We start from the raw sequence: 13599 nt of genomic DNA, 5'->3' as shown, positions 1-13599 counted from the left end.
AGAATTTACAACCTCGAAAGGCTCTATAACTGATTCAAGTACTTTTATCTAGATCCTAATTGGTATGTCTAATTTTATGTTCCTTTTGATGGCATAGAAGGCCCTTCTTGCCTTGTCTCTAAGATCGTTAACAGCTTTCTGGAAGTTACTGTGGTGCTGATGTTTAGGCCAAGGTATGTATAGTTTGGGTGCTCTAGGGCAACGGTGTCAAGATGGAATTTGTATTTGTTGTCCTGTCAACTGGACTTTTTTTGGAACTCCATTATTTGTCGTCTTACTGAGATTTATTATCAGGGCCCATGTCTGACAGAATCTGTGTAGAAAATCTAGGTGCTGCTGTAGGCCCTCTGTGGTTGAGGACAGAAGCACCAGAAAATCAGCAAACAGTAGACATTTGACTTCAGATTCAAGTAGAGTGAGTCCGGGTGCTGCAGACTTTCCTCGTGCCCTCGCCAATTCGTTGATATATATGTTGAAGAGGTTGGGGCTTAAGCTGCATCCCTGTCTCATCCCCCCCCCCCCGGCCCTGTGGAAGAAATGTGTGTTTTTTTGTACATGGATTTTACGTATTTTTTTCACGCAACACCACAATTTGTACAGCAGGCCCTCATGCCAAATTGATTCAAAAGCTTTTTTGAAACTAACAAGAATTTGAAGAAGAATTTGCCTTTGTTTTGGTTTGTTTGTTTGTCGATTAGGGTGTACAGGGTAAATACGTTGTCTGTCATACCATAATTTGGTAAAAAGCCAATTTGACATTTGCTCGGTACATTCTTGTTCTGTAGTGTATTTTTGTCCAGGAAATTGTTGAAAAGGGATTGAATTTGTCTTGCCTAATTGTTTTATGGTAGATTTCCACAATACTTTCCTTCCATCTATAGCATTTCTTAATATTATTCAGGTCCTTTGGCTTTGATGTGCTGAGTGCTTCTTGTCTAGTTCTGGCATTTAGGTTGCCACAGACATGTAGCCATGTGTTTATCTTCTGTGCTGTCCATTTCTCAGAGTCCAAACCCAGGGAGCCACCATGACGTGATGTACAGCACTGTGATGCCTGATCAGTTCAGGACAGAAGAGAATGTCAACATATGGCTACAAGCATCTCGACTCGTAGACAACATTATTGCTGTTACTCATAAAGCGTCATAGCCTTGGCAAATGTGCATCTGTTTTAGAAAACAATTGTATTTCCAGTATCACTTTCTGTCTTGGAACAAGCAATAGGTAAATGTACACTATAACAGTATAACAACACGTTTTTGTTACTTGGGCGTCTCTCTACCAACAGGATCCATTTCCTGAAGCTGAGGATGATGTCACATACAGCACTGTCATCCTCCAGCACAAGACCCAACTAAAAGGACAGACCAAGGTAAAGCTGTTCTACTGATTCTCCACAGCTAGTATTATGTTATCAGAAACAACAGTCAGTGTTAATATAGTCATGGTTACGTCACCATTATAGCTGTAGGCCTAATATATCACCTTTATGTTGCATATCACAATTATAACTGTCTACACTTTTAATTTCACAGAGAAGTGTGTTTTTATAGTGTATCTCCATCATGACAGAACTGTCCCTGTTCACCTCTCTACCTGTTCCTCCTCTGTAGTCAGCAGAACCAGATGATAATGTGGTCTACAGCTCACTAGCTCTACAGGTGACCACACAGGTCAGTGTTGGTGTCTCCTCTGTCTGTTGTACCAGATGATGCTGATCTCTCAACAAAGATACAGACAACGCCACATTACTATGTGTACTAAACATCACTCTTTAACCACACAAATCTTTCTTTGTCGTTTTATTTTGCTGCATGTAAAATGTTATCATCACATTGTGACCAGCTAAACTATTGTTATCAGTGTGTATCCATAACATTACAGTGTGGAGTGCACCTGGGTTTAGGGTGACGTTGCCCCTAGATGATGATGGGTCAGATTTTTTTTTTAATCTAGTGGAAACGTCACAATGGAGATTGTGACTGAATGTTTCACTTCCTCTCCAGCAGAGGGCAGCAGCAGCACAGTAGTGACTGACAGAGAAGACCTTCCTTTTACTGGAAGGACAGAACACTCCCCTCTCCTGTGTCACAACATCTATCTGCCTCCAATATGATTATGTCATACCTCTTAACCCATCCCAAGAAGACATCTCTATCCTTTAGTGTAATAAACTACTGAAGACGGTCTGCTGTGTTTGTTCTGATTAACATCACATTTCTGTTATTAGTTATGTTCCACCACCTTTCCCCTTGTCTCTTATTTCTTACATCATGATCTTATTCTAGTTTAATGTCCTATGCCTGTAACTAATCATGATCAAACGTGTATTAAGATGTTAGTATAGACAGCTACTATGTATAATAACTACTGTACTGCAATAATAAAATGTACTATATATTTTAAACAATGGACATTGTGGACAATGCATTTTTAATGCAATTGTTACATCTATTTATAGCAACTATTTGTAGGAATTACACAAACATTTTCTTTTTGCAAATCATGTTATATTTATTGGGAATCATTTTACTTATTAATTTTTAGGTATGGGGGTAATTGTCTGCATTATTTTCAATCCCCCATATATTATTTTGTAAATATATACAGTACTGTATATATATATATTTAGAAATGGACAACAACACTTAGGCTTCTATATCCTGCTTTTACATACTACATACATTTTACAGACACAGTATATTTGACATTAGTTGTATTTTGTTTGTTTTTAGTCCTTCAGCTCTCCTCTACCCCTCCCCTCTACCCCTCCCCTCTACCCCTCCCCTCCCCTCTACCCCTCCCCTCTACCCCTCCCCCTCCCCTCTACCCCTCCCCTCTAACCCTCCCCTCTAACCCTCCCATCTATCTCAGTGTTGATTTATATTTGCCATATATTTTCCAAATGTGCTGTTTCATAAAAGTTATAAACCTATATACAAAATCAGAACTGTTTGTGGACGCCATTGAAAACTCACGTGTCCTGGTCTCTGTCTGCCCAAAATAAATGATGAACCCAAGTGGAGAGTTGAAGGACACATGTAAAGGAGTTCCCGGGGTTCAAACCAAATCTGTTAAAGTATGAGGGAGGGGGGTTATTAACAGTGGGGAGTTTATCATAGGTTACTGTTTAAGTTCCCTAAGTTGGTATCCATCAACATTTACTTTGATTAATTTATTGCACCTTTTATTATGTTATTTGGAATATTATTGGAATATTATTTGTCATTTTGAATGTATTGTTATTTTGATTGAAATGCATTGTTTCTGTAGGAGGTGCTAAAGCAATTTAAAGGCTGGGGTTGAGCTCGTCCCAGAACCGGAGTTGTGGGCTGACCATCATAAGTAGATTCCATTAGCTTCCATAGCCACAGAGTCAGATTCCACAGCCACAAAGTCAGATTCCACAGCCACAGAGTCAGATTCCACAGCTACAGAGTCAGATTCCACAGCCACAAAGTCAGATTCCACAGCCACAGAGTCAGATTCCACAGCCACAGAGTCAGATTCCACAGCCACAAAGTCAGATTCCACAGCCACAAAGTCAGATTCCACAGCCACAGAGTCAGATTCCACAGCCACAGAGTCAGATTCCACAGCCACAAAGTCAGCATGTTATTTAAGGTTAGGGATAAGGTTAACAGTGTGGTTAGTTTAGGGTTAAAGATAGGTTTAAAATACAATTTTAAGAAGATTAATGGTAGAAATGGGCGGGCTTTATGACTTTGTGGCTATGGAAGCTAGTGACAACTATCAAATGCTGCAATTACATGCTCATCAGAACTTCCTATTTCCTAACTTGAAAATTCAAAAGGCACTCGCACATCGGAGTTGTCTTTTTTGCAGGTGCATGGTAACAGTTGAATAAATGTGAAAAATAAGAAAAATATAAGGGCAGTGTGCTGGTTTCATATTTTTTTCAAATTGATTCAACTGTTACCATGCACCTGCAAAAAAGATATTTTTCATCAATCATTGGGTACAGTGCAAGAAAAAGGTCAGAGATATCTGAAATAGGGACATAATTCATGTTCACATTAACAACATAACATACATAGGTATTTCATCAATAAGACCTTTAGGAAATAATGTTTGCTCAGAGTATTATTTATATCACCTTCCCTGTCTGATATCTTAACTTTCTCTCTGCCACAAAATATAAAGGTAGAAATGTCATGTTTTAGGTCATTCAAATGTACTGCGACTGGATAATCCCTGTCGTTTCTCCTGATTGAATTATAAGCTCACAGATTCTCTGTTAGAAAGAACGAGAGGTTTTACCTACATAACAGAGCCCACATGGATATTTAATAATGCAAATAACATGGGTGGTGGAGCACGTAATAATGTCATTTATTTGGAACTATTTTCCTGTGTGTGGGTGGCAGAAATATTCACACTTCAACATATTGTTGCACTGTGCGCAACTTCTGCATTTATAGCAACCATTCGGTAGAGGGCGGTAAAGAGCCTGGCTGATTTTCTTTTGTGGCTGGCACATTGGACCAATTTATCTCGTAAATTGCGACCTCTCCAATATACAATAAGTGGTGGATTCTTAAAGACATCTGGAAAAGCTGGGTCCGATGATAAAACATTTCTTGACAGCATCAATAATTTTTTGCAAGTTCAAAGTGTATGCGGTGGTGAACATTCCAGAATGCTATTTAGCTCTAGTGGGTCTTTTTGTAGCAGTTCATCTCGTGTTTTCCCCAATGCCAAATGAAGAGCTTCATCCACACATTGTGGAGAGTAGCCTCTTCTTAGAAACCTAACACGCATCTCAACCAACCCTACAGTTTAGCTAAACTGTCTTTTATCAACATGTAATGTAATGAGTTAAACTGCAACATGTAGTCCTGTGGTACAGCAGCTTCCTGAGCTACTGCTGATGAGCTACCTTACAGGACAATGTGGTTTTGAGATGTGTCTATGACCAGGGTTTATTTTTCTATTCCTTTTTAGTATTTTTAAGACGTGCATATCTGGATTTTGTCAAAACACCATAAAATAACATAGACTGGATTATGGTAGGTCTAATCATGGGTTTACTTTGAATCTGATTTTTGGTCTTGTCTGTGGAGATATTGGTCAAACTTCACTTGGAAAAAAGTACATAAATAAAAAATGTTAATTCATTAATTTGAATAAATCAAATCATATCAGTTGTATTGACTGATCCACATAATGTATTGTTACCAGCCAATCAGGGGCATGTTCACTTAAACAGAAGCAGAAAGAGGGGTACAGACAGTGATGTGTATAGGAGACATTGTCGTTGGTGCCTCTTCCCTTGACACATACATTTGTGTACAGTTTGTACAACACAGAAACACAAACTACACATGGCTCCGCATCACTGCATAACACGGTGCCTGACCAGTCACACGCTCCTCAGTACGCCGCTCTGCAACGCTCTCAATTCTAGCACTTCTCTCCGGGAATCTTGCGTCGAGCTCCTCACTCGACTCCCTGACTGGCTCTGGTTCAGCCTTCGGCTCAGCCAACAACTCCGTGTGCCCTCCCACCAAAACTTTTGGGGGGCTGCTGTCTCGTTGGTACAACTCGTAATATCGCAGTTCCGCATTCGCTGCCTCTATCTCCTCCTTAGGACGGCGATACTCCCCAGCCTGCGTCCAGGTTCCTGCTCCATCCAGAATCTCCTCCCAGGTCCATTCCTCCTGACCACGCTGCTTGGTCCTTTGGTGGTGGAATCTTCTGTCACCATCGTCGTATGAAGGAGACCAAGGCACGGCGAGGTATGCGTACATTCTCTTTATTAAAATAATGAACACCGAATAAATTAACAAAATAATAAACGAACCGTGAAGCTATACAATATAGGGCTGACAGACAACTACACATAGTCAAGATCCCACACCAGAAAGTGGGAAACAGGGTTGCCGAAATATGATCCCCAATCAGAGACAACGATAAACACCTGTCTCTGTATGGAAACCATGTCAGGCCAACATTGGAATACAAAATCCCCTAGACCTACCCTAGACATAAAAAACCTTAGACATTCATCACTAGAGTACCCACGCTAGTCACACCCTGACCTAACCAAAATATATGGGCGTGACAGTAATAATATTTTTGCTTTCTCAAGAATTGGTTGGGTCTAATTGTGTTGCTGTCCTTGGGCTCTGTGGGGTATGTATGTGTTTGTGAACAGAGCCCCAGGACCAGTTTGCTGAGGGGACTCTTCTTGAAGATAATTTATTTGTAGGTGATGGCTTTGTTATGGAAGGTTTGGGATTCACTTCCTTTTGTGTGGTTGTAGAATTAATGTCTCTTTTCTTTATTTTGATCATTAGCGGGTATCGGCCTAATTCTGCTCTGCGCTGCATTATTTGGTGTTTTACATTGTACACTGAGGATATTTTAGCAGAATTCTGCATGCAGAGTCTCTATTTGGTGTTGTCCCATTTTGTGCATTCTTGTTGGTGAACGGACCCCAGACCTCACAACCATAAAGGGCAATGGGTTCTAAAACTGTTTCAAGTATTTTTAGCTAGTTCCAAATTGGTATGTCAAATTTGATGTTCCTCTTGATGGCCTAGAAGCCCCTTCTTACCTTGTCTCTCAGATCATTCACAGCTTTGTGGAAGTTACCTGTGGCATTGATGTTTAGGCCAAGGTATGTCTAGTTTTTTGTGTGCTCTAGTGCAACGGTGTCTTGATAGAATTTGTATTTGTGGTCCTGGCAACTGGACCTTTTTTGGAAGACCATTATTTTTGTCTTACTGAGATTTACTGTCAGGTCCAGGTCCAGGTCTGCCAGAATCTGTGCAGAAGATCTAGGTGCTGTTGTAGGCCCTCCTTGGTTGGGGACAGAAGCACCAGATCAAGAGGAAACAGTAGACGTTTGACCCCAGGTTCTAGTAGGGTGAGGCTGGGTGCTGCAGACTGTTCCAAGGCCCTCGCCAATTGAATGATATAGATGTTGAAAAGTACAGATACCAAAAAGAACTTCTTAAGTAGCACTTTAACATATTTTTACTTGAGTACTTTACACCACTGGTCCTTGTTTCCAAATATTGGAGAATGTGCCAGAGCTGTGGATTATGTTATAGAGTTTAAGTATAGCCAATTGGAATTTGTGGTCTGTATATTTTATTATTTCATTTAGGATACCATCAGCCACACAGGCCTTTTTGGGTTGGAGGGCTTGTATTTTGTCCTCTAGTTCATTCAATTTAATTGGAGAATCCAGTGGGTTCTGGAAGTCTTTAAAAGTGGATTCTAAGATTTGTATTTGATCACGTATATGTTTCTGCTTTTTGTTCATTGTTACAGAGCCAAATAGATTGTAGAAGTGGTTTATCCAAACATCTCCACTTTGGATTGATAACTCTTCGTGTTGTTGTTTGTTCAGGGTTTCCCAATTTTCCCACAAGTGGTTAGATTCTATGGATTCTTTAATTATATTGTGATGATTTCTGACATGCTGATCCTTTTTTCCATAGTGTATGTCTGTACTGTTTTAGTGATTCACTGTAGCGAAGGCGTAGGCTCAAATTTTCTGGGTCTCTATGTTTTTGGTTGGATTGGTATCTCAATTTCTTTCTTAGGTTTTTGCATTCTTCATCAAACCATTTGTCATTGTTGTTAATTTTCTTAGGTTGTCTGCTTGACATTTTTATATTTGATAGGGAAGCTGAAAGGTCAAATATACTGTTTAGGTTTTCTACTGCCAAGTTTACACCTCCACTATTACAGTGAAACATTTTGTCCAGGAAATTGTCTAGAAGGGATTGAATTTGTTGTTGACTAATTGTTTTTTGTTAGATTTCCACACTACGTTCCTTCTTTCTATAGCATTTAATATTATTCCGTTCCTTTGGCTTTGATGCCATAGCTCTGTTTAAGTGGAGTGAGATTTTGCTGTGATCTGATAGGGGTCTCAGTGTGAACGCTCTAAGAGACTCTGGGTTGAGGTCAGTGGTCTACGGTACCACTGCCAAGAGATGAGCTATAGATGTACCTACCTTAGGAGTCTCTTCGAAGCCAACCACTGACTATGTACATACCCAGCATCAGACAGCCCTGCAGGAGTTTCTACATTTGATCTTCCTAAAATTTGATTTTAAACCTGACTTTATCCCTGACCTAACCACACTGTTAACCTTAACCCTAACCTAACCACACTGTTAACCTTAACCCTAACCTAACCACACTGTTAACCTTAACCCTAACCTTTAATAAAATGTGTCTGTGGAATCTGACTTTGTGGCTGTGGAATCTTACTCTGTGGCTGTGGAAGCTAATGGAATCTGCTTATCATGGTCTGCCCACGTCTCTGGTTCTGGGACGAGCTCAACCCCAGCCTTTAAATTGCCATAGCCCCTCCTACAGAATCCTTCAAATTCAATTTAAAAAACAATACATTCAAAATTACAAATAATATTCAAAATGACTTAATAAAAGGTGCCATAAATTAATCAAAGTAAATGTTGATGGATACCAACTTAGGGAACTTAAACAGTAACCTATGATAAATGCCCCACTGTTAATAACCCCCTCCCTCATACTTTAACAGATTTGGTTTGAACCCCGGGAACTCCTTTACATGTGTTCTTCAACTCTCCACTTGGGTTCATCATTTATTTTGGGCAGACAGAGACCAGGACACGTGAGTTTTCAATGGCGTCCACAAACAGTTCAGATTTTGTATATAGGTTTATAACTTTTATGAAACAGCACAGTTGGAAAATATATGGCAAATATAAATCAACACTGAGATAGATGGGAGGGGTAGAGGGGTAGAGGGGAGGGGTAGATGGGAGGGGTAGAGGGGAGGGGGAGGGGTAGAGGAGAGGGGTGGAGGAGAGGGGTTGAGGGGAGGGGTTGAGGGGAGGGGTAGAGGGGAGGGGTAGAGGGTAGGGGTAGAGGGTAGGGGTAGAGGGGAGGGGTAGATGGGAGGGGTAGATGGGAGGGGTAGATGGGAGGGGTAGAGGGGAGGGGTTGAGGAGAGGGATTGAGGGGAGGGGTAGATGGGAGGGGTAGATGGGAGGGGTAGATGGGAGGGGTAGAGGGTAGGGGTAGAGGGGAGGGGTTGAGGGGAGGGGAGGGGTAGCGGTAGAGGGGAGGGGTAGAGGGGTAGAGGGGAGCTGAAGGACTAAAAACAAACTAAATGCAACTAATGTCAAATATACTGTGTCTGTAAAATGTATATAGTATGTAAAAGCTGGATATAGAAGCCTAAGTGTTGTTGTCCGTGTGTGTGTGTGTATATATCTATATATATATATTTATATATATATATACAGTACTGTATATATTTACAAAATAATATATGGGGGATTGGAAATGATGCAGACAATTACCCCATACCTAAAAATAAATAAGTAAAGTGATCCCCAATAAATATAACATGATTTACAAAATAAAATCTGCTTCTGTGTAATTCCTACAAACAGTTGCAAATAGATGTAACCATTGCATTGAACCCTCAATGTCCATTGTTTAATATAGATACACTGCTCAAAAAAATAAAGGGAACCCTTAAACAACACAATGTAACTCCAAGTCAATCACACTTCTGTGAAATCAAACTGTCCACTTAGGAAGTAACACTGATTGACAATACATTTCACATTCTGTTGTGCAAATGGAATAGACAACAGGTGGATATTATAGGCAATTAGCAAGACACCCCCAATAAAGGAGTGTTTCTGCAGGTGGGGACCACAGACCACTGCTCAGTTCCTATGCTTCCTGGCTGATGTTTTGGTCACTTTTGAATGCTGGTGGTGCTTTCACTCTAGTGGTAGCATGAGTCGGAGTCTACAACCCACACAAGTGGCTCAGGTAGTGCAGCTCATCCAGGATCGAACATCAATGCGAGCTGTGGCAAGAAGGTTTACTGTGTCTGTCAGCGTAGTGTCCAGAGCATGGAGGCGCTACCAGGAGACAGGCCAGTACATCAAGAGACGTGGAGGAGGCCGTAGGAGGGCAACAACCCAGCAGCAGGACTGCTACCTCCACCTTTGTGCAAGGAGGAGCAGGAGGAGCACTGTTGGTAGTTGAAGATATCCCTCTAGTGGTGTGGGGGCTGTGCTTTGGCAAAGTAGGTGGGGTTATATCCTTCCTGTTTGGCCCTGTCCGGGGGTGTCCTCGGATGGGGCCACAGTGTCTCCTGACCCCTCCTGTCTCAGCCTCCAGTATTTATGCTGCAGTAGTTTATGTGTCGGGGGCTGGGGTCAGTTTGTTATATCTGGAGTACTTCTCCTGTCCTATTCGGTGTCCTGTGTGAATCTAAGTGTGCGTTCTCTAATTCTCTCCTTCTCTCTTTCTTTCTCTCTCTCGGAGGACCTGAGCCCTAGGACCATGCCCCAGGACTACCTGACATGATGACTTCTTGCTGTCCCCAGTCCACCTGGCCATGCTGCTGTTCCAGTTTCAACTGACCTGAGCCCTAGGACCATGCCCCAGGACTACCTGACATGATGACTCCTTGCTGTCCCCAGTCCACCTGGCCATGCTGCTGCTCCAGTTTCAACTTCCACCTGACTGTGCTGCTGCTCCAGTTTCAACTGTTCTGCCTTATTATTATTCGACCATGCTGGTCATTTATGAACATTTGAACATCTTGGCCATGTTCTGTTATAATCTCCACCCGGCACAGCCAGAAGAGGACTGGCCACCCCACATAGCCTGGTTCCTCTCTAGGTTTCTTCCTAGGTATTGGCCTTTCTACGGAGTTTTTCCTAGCCACCGTGCTTCTACACCTGCATTGCTTGCTGTTTGGGGTTTTAGGCTGGGTTTCTGTACAGCACTTTGAGATATCAGCTGATGTACGAAGGGCTATATAAATAAATTTGATTTGATTTGATTTGATTCACTGCCAGAGCCCTGCAAAATGACCTCCAGCAGGCCACAAATGTGCATGTGTCTGCTCAAACGGTCAGAAACAGACTCCATGAGGGTGGTATGAGGGCCCGACGTCCACAGGTGGGGGTTGTGCTTACAGCCCAACACCGTGCAGGACGTTTTTAATTTGCCAGAGAACACCAAGATTGGCAAATTCTCCACTGGTGCCCTGTGCTCTTCACAGATGTAAGCAGGTTCACACTGAGCACATGTGACCGACGTGACAGTCTGGAGACGCCGTGGAGAACGTTCTGCTGCCTGCAACATCCTCCAAAATGACCGGTTTGGCGGTGGGTCAGTCATGGTGTGGGGTGGCATTTCTTTGGGGGTCGCACAGCCCTCCATGTGCTCGCCAGAGGTAGCCTGACTGCCATTAGGTACCGAGATGAGATGCTCAGACCCCTTGTGAGACCATATGCTGGTGCGGTTGGCCCTGGGTTCCTCCTAATGCAAGACAATGCTAGACCTCATGTGGCTGGAGTGTGTCAGCAGTTCCTGCAAGAGGAAGGCATTGATGCTATGGACTGGCCCGCCCGTTCCCCAGACCTGAATCCAATTGAGCACATCTGGGACATCATGTCTCGCTCCATCCACCAACGCCACGTTGCACCACAGACTGTCCAGGAGTTGGCGGATGCTTTAGTCCAGGTCTGGGAGGAGATCCCTCAGGAGTCCATCCGCCACCTCATCAGGAGCATGCCCAGGCGTTGTAGGGTGGTCATACAGGCACGTAGAGGCCACACACACTACTGAGCCTAATTTTGACTTGTTTTAAGGACATGACATCAAAGTTGGATCAGCCTGTATTGTGGTTTTCCACTTTAATTTTGGGTGTGACTCCAAATCCTGACCTCCATGGGTTGATAAATTTGATTTCCATTGATTTCCATCCATTGACTTTTTGTGTGATTTTGTTGTCAGCACATTCAACTATGTAGAGGAAAAAAGTATTTAATAAGAATATTTCATTCATTCAGATCTAGGATGTGTTATTTTAGTGTTCCCTTTATTTTTTTGAGCAGTGTATATAATACATTTTATTATTGCAGTACAGTAGTTATTATACATAGTAGCTGTCTATACTAACATCTTAATACACGTTTGATCATGATTAGTTATAGGCATAGGACATTAAACTAGATCAATAAGATCATGATGTAAGAAATAAGAGACAAGGGGAAAGGTGGTGGAACATAACTAATAACAGAAATGTGATGATAATCAGAACAAACACAGCAGACCGTCTTCAGTAGTTTATTACACTAAAGGATAGAGGTGTCTTCCTGGGATGGGTTAAGAGGTATGACAGAATCATATTGGAGGCAGATAGATGTTGTGACACAGGAGAGGGGAGTGTTCTGTCCTTCCAGTAAAAGGAAGGTCTTCTCAGTCAGTCACTATTGTGCTGCTGCTGCCCTCTGTGACTGAATGTTTCACTTCCTCTCCAGCAATCTCCATTGTGACGTTTCCACTAGATACAGATCAAGGATCAGCTTCCCCTCCTCCTATCCTAACCTTAACCTTTGGTGGGGATTTAAAAAAAATCTGATCCAAGATCATCATCTAGGGGCAACGTCACCCTAAACCCAGGTACAGTCCACACTGTAATGTTATGGATACACACTGATAACAATAGTTCAGCTGGTCACAATGTGATTATAACATTTTAAATGCAGCAAAGCAAAACGACTAAGAAAGATTTGTGTGATTAAAGAGTGATGTTTAGTACACATAGTAATGTGGTGTTGTATGTATCTTTGTTGAGATATCAGCATCATCTGGTACAACAGACAGAGGAGAGACCAACACTGACCTGTGTGGTCACCTGTAGAGCTAGTGAGCTGTAGACCACATTATCATCTGGTTCTGCTGACTACAGAGGAGGAACAGGTAGAGAGGTGAACAGGGACAGTTCTGTCATGATGGAGATACACTATGAAAACACACTTCTCTGTGAAATTAAAAGTGTAGACAGTTATAATTGTGATATGCAACAGAAAGGTGATATATTAGGCCTACAGCTATAATGGTGACGTAACCATGACTATATTAACACTGAGGAAACAATCACCTACTGTTGTTTCTGATAACATACTAGCTGTGGAGAATCAGTAGAACAGCTTTACCTTGGTCTGTCCTTTTAGTTGGGTCTTGTGCTGGAGGATGACAGTGCTGTATGTGACATCATCATCAGCTTCAGGAAATGGATCCTGCTGATAGACACACATTTCAAAAATGTATTGTTTTATTGTTATAGTGAACATTTACCTATTGCTTGTTCCAAGACAGAACATTCGACTGTAAATACAATTGTTTTCTAAAACAGATGCACATTTGCCAAGGCTATGACGCTTTATGAGTAACAGCAAAAATGTTGTCTAAGAGCCGAGATGCTTGCAGTCATAAGTTGAAATTCTCTTCTGTCCTGATCAGGCATCACAGTGCTGTACATCACGTCATGGTGGCTCCCTGGGTTTGGGCTCTGAGAAATTGACAACACAGAAGGTACACTAACTTCAGAAACTCAGCTCACACTGCAGAGATGGAGGAGAGAGAGAAAGGGAGAGAGAGAGAGACATCCCAGCTCACTCCGTAGTGATGGAAGAGAAAGAGAGAGAGAGAGCTAGGCAGAGAGAGAGTGAGATTGATTGAGAGAGCTAGGCAGAGAGAGGGGGAGAGAGAGACATCCCAGCTCACACTGCAGAGATGGAAGAGAAAGAG

General features: G+C 42.1%; 1 protein-coding gene and 1 long non-coding RNA gene across 3 annotated transcripts in view; one reads left to right on the top strand and one right to left on the bottom strand.

Annotated features, from left to right (window-relative positions):
* LOC109886522 (CMRF35-like molecule 1) overlaps window positions 1-2387 on the top strand; it is an 8643-nt gene extending 6256 nt beyond the window's left edge. Inside the window, exons 8-11 of one of the 2 annotated variants that reach the window (XM_031823820.1) lie at window positions 1006-1110; window positions 1289-1372; window positions 1614-1673; window positions 2007-2387. In XM_031823820.1, the coding sequence (XP_031679680.1) occupies window positions 1006-1110; window positions 1289-1372; window positions 1614-1673; window positions 2007-2030 (273 nt within the window). In that variant the 3' untranslated portion in view covers window positions 2031-2387. The remainder of the gene's footprint in view (window positions 1-1005; window positions 1111-1288; window positions 1373-1613; window positions 1674-2006) is intronic. The other variant, XM_031823821.1, reaches the window with a different exon arrangement.
* Window positions 2388-12120: 9733 nt separating this feature from the next.
* Window positions 12121-13094, bottom strand: LOC116374043 (uncharacterized). Its single transcript, XR_004209873.1, has 3 exons — window positions 13005-13094; window positions 12692-12751; window positions 12121-12296 (listed from the first exon to the last, which is right to left on the bottom strand). It is a non-coding gene; the product is annotated as an uncharacterized LOC116374043 (long non-coding RNA).
* Between the last annotated feature and the right edge of the window lie 505 nt (window positions 13095-13599).

Source organism: Oncorhynchus kisutch, linkage group LG4 (genome assembly GCF_002021735.2).
Source record: "Oncorhynchus kisutch isolate 150728-3 linkage group LG4, Okis_V2, whole genome shotgun sequence".
Classification (NCBI taxonomy): Eukaryota; Metazoa; Chordata; class Actinopteri; order Salmoniformes; family Salmonidae; genus Oncorhynchus; species Oncorhynchus kisutch.
Note: the sequence above shows the minus strand (reverse complement) of the source record. Positions and strands in the feature narration are given on the sequence as shown.